The following is a 12,393-nucleotide window of genomic DNA, read 5'->3' as shown; positions in this document are numbered from 1 at the left end:
TTAACATTTATTAAAACCAGTCTATCTTGTAAGAAAAAGTTTAAAACAAAACAATAGCGCGTCTTGCGTCCCATGTTACGTCATGATATTTTTTCCGCTTGTCTAATCAGAAACAAATGTAAAGTTATGTCATTCTCGCTTCTGAAGTGTCTGGAATGACCGACGGCTTCATACCCACTTTGCACTGCAATCCTATTTTCTTTAACATCCCATTCCATATTGTAATTTGATAATGAACACGAAAAAATATGCGAAATGGCGCAAAATCGAAAGAAGTTTTTAAAATAATAAACGTGTTCCAAATACAAAATAATTCAAAAATTCAAAAAAAAGAAAAGTTTTTATGTATTTATGGCCAGACTAGTTACAATGATAATCGATTTTGTATAGATTGTATTGTTATTTATGCTTTTTCGTACTAAAGAAGCCTATAGTAAAAATGTACCACACTTAGTAAATTAATAATGAACACTTAAAAAAATAATTCCAAAACTTTAGTTTAGTTAGAGAAATACACGTTCTCTTTTCAGTTCAGCAGATTTCGAAACAGACAATTGAAATAGTTGAATTTGTAAATCTAAGATTTGACAAGAAGGAAGATGAAGCGAGAGCTGCGGGAGCGTTTTGCCTGTATATATTTCAGGATAATATTGGAGTAAGTAGCGCGACTGGCTTCTCGCGTAGCCAGCATCACAATCTGGCTTTAAAATATTCCTGACTTATGCAATCTATACTTAAAAAGGCATGTAAAATACTCACTTAAATCATAATTTATCATTCTGTTCTCGAAGTACCAGAAGACGTAAGAAGGTGGTTCAGTAGATCTTTTCACGACACAGATAAGCTTTAGCATGGAACCCTCATGAATTATCTTTTCTGATTCACCCACAATTTCTGCGTAGGCAGCTGTAAAATAAAATTAATTTATGATTAAGTACTTTCAGACATTTTTAGAATTATTTCAATCTATAGTATAAAAATGAATTTCTGAATGTGTTGGTAAGCACAAATCTCGATAGCAGCTGAACCGATTTCGCAAATTATTTTTTTATAATACACCTTGAAGTACGAGGAGAAAAATTTTCTTTTTTTTCTCCCTTTCTTAGGGAGAAATATTGAAAGAAATTGACTTAAAAAGCCTAAAAACACTACACTACACTTTTCTATATTCCCATACAAAGGATTCGTAATAATACTTAAAAGTCAATTTGAACTTTAATACCATACCATGAAGTTCAAGTATTAGTGGAGGGGTTCCAAGGTAAAAAAAGAATTTTAAATGTTTTATAACTTTTTTTTTTAGACATAATGAATTACTTTTGACTGATCAACTTTATTTTTTTATTTTTTTTGTATTACTAGCTGACCTGGTGTCTCTAATAGCAGAATAAGTATTACAAAAATAAAAAAAATCAATAATCGACTGTTAGGCGGTACGAAGTTGGCCGGGTCAGCTAGTGTTTAATTACGTATATATATATGAAAATAACTAAATCTTTAAACTTATTTTTAATTATCAGCTTTTTTTATCACAATCGACACACAGGCACTATACAAATATAAGATGTATAATTAATTGTCTATTTTCGTTAAACGCTATTTGGACGATGGTGACTCACCCACTAGTACAAGTTTGAAGAAAATGCTCGTTGGCGGATGTGTGGGGACCTGGCACTCGTAGAAGCCCCCATCCGCTGATGTCGCAAACCGGATATGTAACGCCCAATCCTGGTAACAAATTTATATGGATGACTTCGCTGTTAAGTGTGGAATTCTGAAGAAAGGAAATGGTTTTATTGCAAGCATATCGTTTGAGTATAAGTACAAAACCTTATTAAAAAAAAATGTGCGTGCGTACAAAGTACACATGTCGGAAGTGAAACTTTTTTGGCAAAATAATCTTGTTCATATTTATTAAAAACTCAAATTTTAGATTTCCGAGACTTAGGGGGAGGGAAAAAGATATATTAGGACTTTAATGATTAATTGTCATCAAAATATTAAGTGTCGAAAATTAATACAAATTATAAATTTTTTTCTTCGATAATAAAAACAAGTGGAATTTTAATTTACAATTCGTCATTTGAGAATTCAATAAATTATTTTGAAAAATATATAAAATACTAATATTTTATAAATTATCTTTACGAAATTTTAATTTTCTTCTCGCTCTCTCTCCCTTTTCTTTGATAAAAACGCTGCACATCTTCGTGACGCGAATATTATCATTATTGCGTTTCATCCGCCCTCATGCGCCTAAAGAAGTTTCACTTCAAAATAAATGTAAATGTATTGTCTCAGTTTTTACTGTTTTTACTTTTAGTATGACTTCAAATATATTTAATGAGAACAGACGGTTTTAATTGTTAAAGTACTCTGCTAATCAAAACGAAAATTGTAATATTTCGTTTTATTTTTCTTTCCATAATTAAGGTACTGAAACTGTGTATTATTTATTTTTAGGTTGTAGCAAAGTTCTAAATGACTAGGGTTTTCAATTGAAGCGCACTGATAACATAAACAACTAATTATCTATCTTACTGACAGCCCTAGTATACTTGCCTTACATAAAATTATTTAAAACATACATTGATAAAGTAGAATCATTACAAATAAGATTTTTAAAATTACTAGTAAATAAAAAGACAAGGAATCAATGTAAAGGAGATTATTATAAACTATTCAAAATATGTAAAATTTTACCGGCTAGCCTGAAACATAGATTCCTTGTACTTGTAAATAACCATGGTAAGCGGGATCGTTTTACTAGTTTGGTGCATCATATAACTGACACAAGGTCAATGTCCAAAGGTAAATTTGAAATACCCATGGTGCAAAATTATTATGGAGATAGAACGTTGAAGAAGCGGATTCCATACTTGCTCAATAGTTTACCCGAGGACATAAGACGTGAGACTTCATTGGATAAATTTAGAGGTTTATTAAAAAACCATTTGTTAAATATGCTGTAACCTATAAGTAAATTAAGTGTATTAGTATTAGTTGTAGTAGCATTGTTAGTAATTTAGTGATTTAGAAGTTATGTTTATTTAAGGCGAGTCACCTGCAGTCAAACTGCGTAAGCAGTTTTGCGGGGCATGGTTTGATTTAAGGTGTAACTTTTTTGTGAATAAATATATTTAAAATAAAAAAAAATAAAAAATAATAATAATTAAAGTCATCAGTAGCGCTATTATGTATTATAGTAGTTGTCATCAAATTGCATCTGTTTCTTTGATCATTCTTTTTTGTAGGTATATAAATGATAATTCTTCTATGTCCATTGTCCATCATGATTTACGAGTTAGTGTTTACCAAGAACCGATTACCGTACTTTAAGCATTAGATCGATATTGCTCAACATGCCAACTTAATCCCTGCACGAACCTGACAATGCGTATATTACAACTCTGTTCATCAGCACAACTCAAAGGCAATTATATTTGAGCTCAACGAATTCAATCTACAAGATGGATTCGTAAGTTAAACAAAACTGAAATTCTATTGAACTTTGCAAAACAATTAGGCTGAGGAATTGAAAACATTTACTGGTGCCATATTTCGATCATTTGAAGATTAATTGATATTTCTTAAGACATATATTTCAGATGTGTTACGTATGGGAAAATAAAAGTTAGGTACATGTAGCGTACTTAAATGGTAGACGTAGGAGCAAAAATTTGTCCTTTAAAGATTTTTGCATATTTGCTTGGAACTTTATAACTTAGAATCTCTATTGGCGATGTAACGTCGTCCAATATATCAAAAGTAACAAGCTTCATGGCCGGTATATGTGCACCAATTGGTTGATGTAAACCCCCCTAGTACCGCCTCTTTACTTTGAACCCTTAATTTATAACAAAGCTCTTCTAGGAAGGAATTCCCACCCAACATATTCGAAGGTCTAAATATAACTGTAATGCTAAAAATATTTAAACAACATCAAATAAAAAAGGGTGCGTGTACTTATGTACGCGCGTAAGAAATTAAACTTCTTTAGTATTATTAAAAATTGTTTTTGATTGCATGCAAATAATTGATTACAATTAAATAATCAAAGACTAGAAAAGGAGTCATTATAGTCAATAAAGTTCAGTTTACATTTAAAAAATTAAATAAATAAATATTTATTATTATTCTCTTACATTAAGTGTAACATAAATTCTATTATTATTCGAATGTCCAATGCCGTAGCATCTTCCGTGGGCAACTTCATTCTGTTAATTTTGTGTCACGGTGCGCGCGCATCGTAAAATTTTACTCTTATCAATTTTTCATAACGCGCCTAAAGAAGTATAACTTCAAAAAAAAAAACATTTAACATATTTAAGGAGGATGTTAAGGATACAGATAAGACAGACAGTAAAATTTAATTATTGACAGCATAACAGCCAAAATTTAGGCAAAAAGTATTATAAAAAGTGTTGCTATTAATCGTTTAAGTACGTTTTACGTTTTTTCGCTCCCTGGCAAAGAGTCGAGAAAAATTGTTAAGCTGCGAGAGCAAACGGGGACTGAGAGCGTGCTGACGCTGGACTGTACGAGTAGAATAAATAGAAAAAAGGTTATGTTTTCGGCAGCGGTCATAATTGTCCGGAACGAACAGTCTCATAATCTCTTCTACCAAGTATGCGCTACCATCTCATTATTCAATATCTTCAAACAAATTAATTTGATTAAATATGATATGGCACATCTTCAATAGGGACTTCCATATATATCAAACACGTGAATGACTGAGAATGATAATGTTTAGGTAAATTATAAATAAAATATAGTATATATTAGCATAAAGATAAATATAGTTTTTGCAATTTGTAATATTAATACTGCAGTTATAAAACTGAACATCCCTTGAGATAACTAAGCCTGGTTTAATGAAAATATCGGTATTTATAATTTGTACTTTAATGATTCTATGACCTAGTTAGTGTTAATTTAGTGTTACTGTTTACAGTTATTGAAAACTCGTTTTTATATAATTGTGTGTGTGTCAATGATTTGACACACACAATTGTATCAATAATTAATATTGGAACGAAGTTCCTTATCGCGCGTTGTGAAAGGGGGCTAGACGGAAAAAATTCTTACGAAAAGTTTTCACGACACTTTTTTGCTATTTGCTATTCTAATACACCGGTTCTCGTCCGATCACCGAAGTTAAGCAACGTCGGGCGAGGTCAGTACTTGGATGGGTGACCGCCTGGGAACACCTCGTGATGTTGCCTTTTTTTTTCGTCGTAAGATTGGTGTCGAGAAAATCTATCATACTGTTATGATACCAATTAACATATAGATTAATCGAAAGGAATTTCGTTCCATCCAGGTGTCCCTTGACACCACTGAAGTTTTTATTTTTGATTTACACGATTAATACACATTTCAATAAAACGTAATTAGTGAAAGAATGCAATAATATCCGAGACAAGAACTTCAAAATTGTTCCTGCCAATTTTATTAAAGTATTACTCCATAAACTCTTAAAGTATATTTTATATTAACTATACCTTAACATGTCGTCCGTGAGCGGAGAAAAACCTGTTATCAGCGCTATACGTAACTAGACCGACGGATAGCAGTGAGTAGTCTTTCCGCCGAATCCAGGTCACCTGCAAATAATTCAGTTATTGCTATTGCTCGGAATAGCTGAGTTTAATTAATAAACATTTAATATCACTGCAGTGTTTATTTTCCTAATTGTTTCTACCTATAACGCTGTCTTAAATTTAATTCGTTTTTGGAAATTGGAAAACAGAAATGGCACAACCACCTGGAAGAACGCATCTTATTTTTTTCTATCAAATAAAACTGATGTCAAATACACTATCTCTAATAAATATAGGACTTACTAAATAAAACTGGTCCTAAAGGATTTAGAATATCGATGCGATAAAAAGATGACAAAGTACTAAATTTAATATAGAAAATATTAAAAATATCTTTTTACAATTTGTGAGATTTTTCACACTCATCAAAAGATAAGCCATTGGTGAAAAATACAATCCAAAATCCCGATTTACTAAAGCTTTTGAGCAAATTGGTTTTGCGAAATTCGTAAGCCTTATAAGTCTATAGATCCATTCTAATATTTACGCCTTTAAAGTTCGAAATTTGAAATTCTAATTTCGACTTGTGTATTCTAAATGATTATTTCCTGCCTTTTTATTCCTTTAATTAAAAACAAATATTTAAAGCTATCTTTTGGTAATGAGCAGTAATACGTACTTATTAACTATTGTTAAAACTTTTATCTGAAGCTAGGTATTGTAATAGGCACAATATAATTTTTAATTGTATGTAACGATTATTATTACCGATTCTATGCAATAATGATTATATAAAAACAGTTTTGTAATTTACTTGTCGTACACCAAACACTGTTGTTCGCGTATGTCTCGATTCTTAATATATACCCCAAGACTATTAATGTGGCTTGAACTTACCGTATTCTCTGTAATATCACTAACTTCACAGTGTAATATAGCCGTTGTTCCGATTTGGGCTATAACCGTCGTGCAGTTGTCAGTCAAAAATATACCATTCTTACTAGTTTTTGCACTTAATTTATTAACAGCAGATGCGGCTGAGTCTCTATACATTTTCTTAGCCTTATTGAAAGATTTAGATAATACTGTTTCATCCATTTCTAATTCTAATTCTCTATCTAAACTATCGTGTTTATGCCTTTGATGATCTTCTACATTTATGTTATGTACATCGTAATCAATGTCTAGACTTAGTCGTAATGGTTTAGGTAACTTTGGATATGCTGTGCTATATTCACTTGTGAATTCTGTTTCAAAATCTGTTGTCGAGTGCATTGTCGTTTCTGTTGTTGTGCTGGTGGATGTTGTTCTTCTTCTATGACCTGTTAACATAAAGAATTATGATCATTATTAAAAAAGAGTCCGATGTTAATCAAAAGTTTTACTACAGTACAGTTAAAAATTACCCTTTTTATCGTTGAAATTTTATTGGCATACCTTTGTGATACATTTCCAAATATATATGTAATTTATACTATTTATATACCAGCTGGACTTCGACACATTGTTGAATAATACCAAATGCAAACATGTCACGGGATAATGAAAGTAGTTCTATATAATAAGGCAAGAGCAAAAGGTCAAAGGATCAAAGGAATCATGAACAAGAACTTGAATTTGTCAGGCTTGTGTTTTGGAATGTCGGGTACAAAGTTGCAAAAAGTTTTCCTTTGAAATATATGAATAGTAAAATGTAATCGTCATTGGCCTGGCGTCACAAATCTTTGTAAATATATAAAACAATATACACACTTAAAAACTCGGCGTTACAAAAATACCTTCCTTAAATTCCTTCTACTAATAAAGTACGTTCTAAAATGGAGATAGTTTTTAATAAAGTGTAACATATGTATTAATTTTCAAGTTCAATTGTTAGGTTCATAGAAATTAGTCTCTAATTATATTTTTTCATTGAAATACGGTGATTTGAATTAATGATTAATTCCTATTTTAATGAAACGTTCGCATTTTAATGATAAGTTTGTAGTTTAATTACACGGTTCAGTATTCTTTGACGCGATTGATAGTCATTAATTAATTATTATAGCGCCGCTTCATTATCATTGGAAATAAAAACTTTTTTATAATGATGGTGGAATTTTCGGATTTATTTGGAACATCTACATTTAAATTCCAAATAAATTTAATTTTCATCCGGATATTCCATCATCATTATAAAAAGTTAGTAATTAAAATAAATTTAATTTGGGGATCATATTTTAGTAAGCAATCTTTAAAAACGTATACAGTAGACATATCTTAGACCTAAATAAAGTACTTGCCTGTGAAGTATAACTGAATGATGTAACAGACGGTGCAAATATGTTCGTAACGGTTTGCCCTATAAAATTATCTTTACCTTTTTTGTGATGCCTTGTAAAATTCCCAAAGACACTGCCAAGCCTCTGTTGATTTCGTGTCGTACAAAGTTCTAACGCCTTCAAATCATCCGGATTTTGAGTTACGAGTATGGAAGACCTCTTCGACTCCATAGCACCTATGTTCACTAACAATTCAGCTTCTAATAATAGAACAACAATGGCATAGAGTAGTTTTAGTTCTTTACAGCAATACATTGTTTTGGCACGAATGTCACATTTGATTTTCACATTTCGCACGCAAGTTTATAGTCATTATGTATGATTTTTCTCGATGCTATCTTGATTTTCGTGGTTTGGACATTCTGGAACAAAAGAGAACGATACGGTTAATTACTTAAAGCTTATTTCAATAAAATAAATAGTTCATATTCTACAAATTCATATTAAAGAAATTTTATCCAGATAAAATTTACTGGCGTTTTACAGTTAAGCTTTCATATAAATTCTTTCAACGATATTATTTTAATTTAAGTTTTTCACGCTGCACTTTTACTGCACTTGGTTATTTCTCGAATGTTAAAGAAATGTTTGCATTATAAAAAATTTAATTATATACATTATAAGTTCCTTTGATGACTACAGGATGAACAATTTTGTATACTATTAAGCATATTAAAATACAAACTACGCCCCAACTGAAGTTGTTTACTATGTAAGCAGTGAGCTCACTAACATTATTCTATGTCGCATCCTCAGTCTAGAGTCTAGACCTAAGCATTCAGTAGAACCATGGCCTACTAATAAGTAACTGAACAAACCAATAAGGTAAGATTAATGGTATAGATTACTTAATTATAATGCTATATTAACCACAAAAAAGTTACACAATACACCTGTTATAATCTATAATGGTTTTTGAGGTTTTGAAAATCAAACCATGACAATGATTTTGCTTTCATGTGTTTAAGCGATCTAAAATTGAAATGGTACCTGTATCAGTTTTGTTCAAATTCTTTTGTTTTAAATGATGAACAGAATATCTCTTTTCTAACTTTTTACAGTGGTTTGAAAATCAAACTATGACCATGATTTTGTTTTCATATGATTTAACGATCTATAATTGAAATGGTACCTGTATCAGTTCTGTTCAAATGTTATTCATTTTTTTAAAATGATGAACATAATATCTCTTTTCTGACCTTCATAGTGGTCTCACAGTTACATATCCTCACATAGATTTAATAATGTTTAAATTATATAAACTATTTTGAAATCTTACGGTTTTGTATATGGTTATTATATATTGCTTGCTTGCTTTGTAACAATCATAAATCATAATAAATTTACGGCTGACCTTATCAAACTATTGACAAGTTAAACTTACGTTATCTAGAATCGATTCTGTAATATCGTTAGTCAAAATAGGTAGCATAACATATTAAGTATATTGTTTAGTTAATATATAGTTTACATAATGTTTGATTGTCAACCTAGAGAACTAGCCTTCTCTGAGTGTGACATGGATGGAGTTTTCTCCGTACATAAATATGTTGCTCAGACGGTGAAGAATTAGGTGAATTGAAATATTTCACGACGTGATTCCTTCAATCTATCAACTGTAGTAGATCAAACTAGCCCAAACAGAGAGTTGGAAGAAGTTCTGCGAGAAACAGGAAAGAAGGACAATCCGGAAGAACTCGGAAGACACAGCGGCACACAAATCTATACTGACGGCAGCAAAACAAGTAGGAGTGGGCTCCACTTGGATGAAATGGAAATATGGAACGGAAATAAAGAGCAAGACGATAAAGATGTAACCTGAATAGGTTTAAAATTAAGACGAGCCCAACATTTAACTGCAATAATGACGCACAAACTATAGAACATTGCCCTATAATCGCACCGTCCAGGCACGACCTGGATCAACAATCACAGAACACACAACACAGATGATAGTAGACCGTAACGCCCTATAGGACATGTTAACAAAGTATAGACCGTGCTTGGAACGGTTCTGCGAAAAAAATATTAAATATCTGAAGGAGGCAAACAAAAATGAAAGAACAGGTCTCGCAAGCAATTGCGCCCCGACTCGCCCATAAATATTGTAAATAATAATATTACCGATGTAGCCGGGGCATAGCTAACGAGACGCGTAACACGAATGAGTATAATTTTAATATAATATGTATATTTGTAGTAAACTATAAGAGATGGAATAAATTTCCTGGACACAATAGCAAGGGAGTAGATCGAAAAAAAAACAGTAGTCTTTTGTACGCTATCAACAGTAGTTTGTTTGTGTGCCAGTAGGATTCTTCTAATCGCTTTTGACCGCGATACCTGTAGCTAATATGCATAAGTGTAGACTTTGACCTAGGATTTATTTCACACGTTCTGTGATCATCCTATTTTTATAGACGAGCAAGTCTTTGGGTGTTAGATGCACCGCTTTTCTTTGGATATCTTTCACAGTAGCAGTGCACAGTCAGGGATCGCTACTTCCTAAATTTATAAAGCTTACTGATGTTATCATACTGTACGTAGATTAACCTTGTTTTATGCTTACTAATGAGTCATTTTAATTGGGATGAGCTTAAATTTAATATTGGTAATTAGCGTCAAAGCCTATTAGGTCGCCTAACATTATGTAATATTGTTTGTTTACTTTCATTGTAAGAATCTTTTTACGATATAATACTAATTTAAATTATTTATTAGATATGAATAATAGGGTCATAAAAAAGCTGTTTTTATTTCCATATCCTTAATTTCCATTACCAATGTTGTTAGTATTTACTTATAGCTAAATGTTAGTAGTAATATGTTAGTCGCCTGTGGATATGGACCCCTCTTGGGTAAAAACCCTTTCTAGTTGTCTTTATCTTTGCCAATAGTCTGCCAGTCTTTTCCTGCTATTTCAATCAAGTCAACAACCCACATTCTTTTTGGCCTGCCCTCTCTTCTTTTCCCGATGGTCTCTTCAATTAATGTCTTTAATGTTTATCTATGGTCTAGGTATCGTGTTACATGACCAGGCCATTGTCATTGTGATAGGGCATCCTATACCCTATTATATAATAATTATAATTAAAGTCAGTTACTGGTTTGCCCTACATATAGCAAACACAAGTAATAAACGATGTTGTTAAATATATAACTTTTATCTCGGGAGAGTATCTCAATTTTTTATTGATACTTTTATTGTGTTATAAACCGTACACGTCGTACTTGCCGAAAACCATTATTTGCACACGTTTCTGAAGGAAGTAAAAGGAAAATATGTGAATGGCCTTAGAAAATTGAAACCAAAACGTACATTTTACTAAAAAAATAGTGAAAAGGGCAAAAAGTTTTTCATTGAGGTCACAAAGCCAACCTCAAATACGGGCATTTCGTAAAAATGTAAAACTAAACAGAAATCAGTATTCATTTGCGCCCGCATAGGGTGAGTCAGATCACGCAGTGCGGTTTGTCGTAGTGGTTGATTGGAGTGGCTAACCGAGGGCCGCTATAGCTACGGGCTTCAGTGATTTTCGAATACTTATCTATTAATTTTCGAAGTCAATTAACCGTAATTATATTGATTGGATCATAGGTGTGATCAGTTAAAATGTTATAAGAGCGGACTGTATCTTCCTCATTTCTGGTTTCTTCTATGTATGTTTTCCATAGTAATTTTGTATGATGATTTGATATTTTAAAAGAGTACCGAGAGGTTTTACGCCGGATTTTTCTTTCGGCCTACACCCTCTGTCATATTTTCCGATGAGTGGGGATGTCTACCTATACAAATTTAATGACGTGGAATAAGTAATACATACCTGTATCTTATATTCCATAATTAACACATGTATTTTAATTAAATTTTATTTAAGGCGGGAATCTTATAGAATATGTAATCTAAAGACGGGAAAGCGGACATAAAGAGACATTCGTATTTTCCTCAAAAATATGAATGAATTTTGTTCTAAGTTAACATAATCTAGGAGATTGCTTTTTTAGTATGATAAAAATCAATTTGATCATAGGCAATAAATTAGAGTACACGATGAATTGCGATTTCGTGAATTTTAGCTTATAGTAGCTCGTTTATCTAAAAGGTGGAAAAAATTAAAGTAATTCGAATATTTACAATTTACAAACACAATTTTAGGAGCTAAGTTTAAAAATTGTAAATCCGTGGCACTACAGCCTCTTTAGGTCTTGGCCTCACATTTCTGAATCTGTTTCATGATCATTTTTAAATCTAATATGCAACTATCAGACTTCAGTGCCTGACACACGCCGTGGACTTTTTGGGTCAAAGACATGTCGGTTTCCTCACGATGTTTTCCTTCAACGTTCGAGCAAATGTTAAAGGCGCACATAGAAAGAAAATCCATTGGTGCACAGACGGGGATCGAACCTACGACCTTAGAGTCGCACGCTGAAGCCATTAGGCCAACACTGCTCTCAGTCAAGTTTTACATCATTAGTAATAAATTGATAAGGTAAGATTTTAGCAGTGACGATGGGTTAAGTAT

The 12,393-nt window shown here is 31.9% G+C and overlaps 1 protein-coding gene across 1 annotated transcript in view; it reads right to left on the bottom strand.

The window, feature by feature from the left end:
- LOC125053315 overlaps nucleotides 1-12,393 on the bottom strand; it is a 48,315-nt gene that overhangs the window by 6,702 nt on the left and 29,220 nt on the right. Inside the window, exons 2-6 of the mRNA XM_047654635.1 lie at nucleotides 7,906-8,229; nucleotides 6,444-6,868; nucleotides 5,508-5,609; nucleotides 1,620-1,728; nucleotides 760-906 (exon numbers count right to left, since the gene is read on the bottom strand). Coding sequence (XP_047510591.1) covers nucleotides 760-906; nucleotides 1,620-1,728; nucleotides 5,508-5,609; nucleotides 6,444-6,868; nucleotides 7,906-8,122 — 1,000 coding nt within the window. The 5' untranslated portion in view covers nucleotides 8,123-8,229. The remainder of the gene's footprint in view (nucleotides 1-759; nucleotides 907-1,619; nucleotides 1,729-5,507; nucleotides 5,610-6,443; nucleotides 6,869-7,905; nucleotides 8,230-12,393) is intronic.

This window comes from Pieris napi, chromosome 10 (genome assembly GCF_905475465.1).
Source record: "Pieris napi chromosome 10, ilPieNapi1.2, whole genome shotgun sequence".
In the NCBI taxonomy this organism is placed as follows: domain Eukaryota; kingdom Metazoa; phylum Arthropoda; class Insecta; order Lepidoptera; family Pieridae; genus Pieris; species Pieris napi.
Note: the sequence above shows the minus strand (reverse complement) of the source record. Positions and strands in the feature narration are given on the sequence as shown.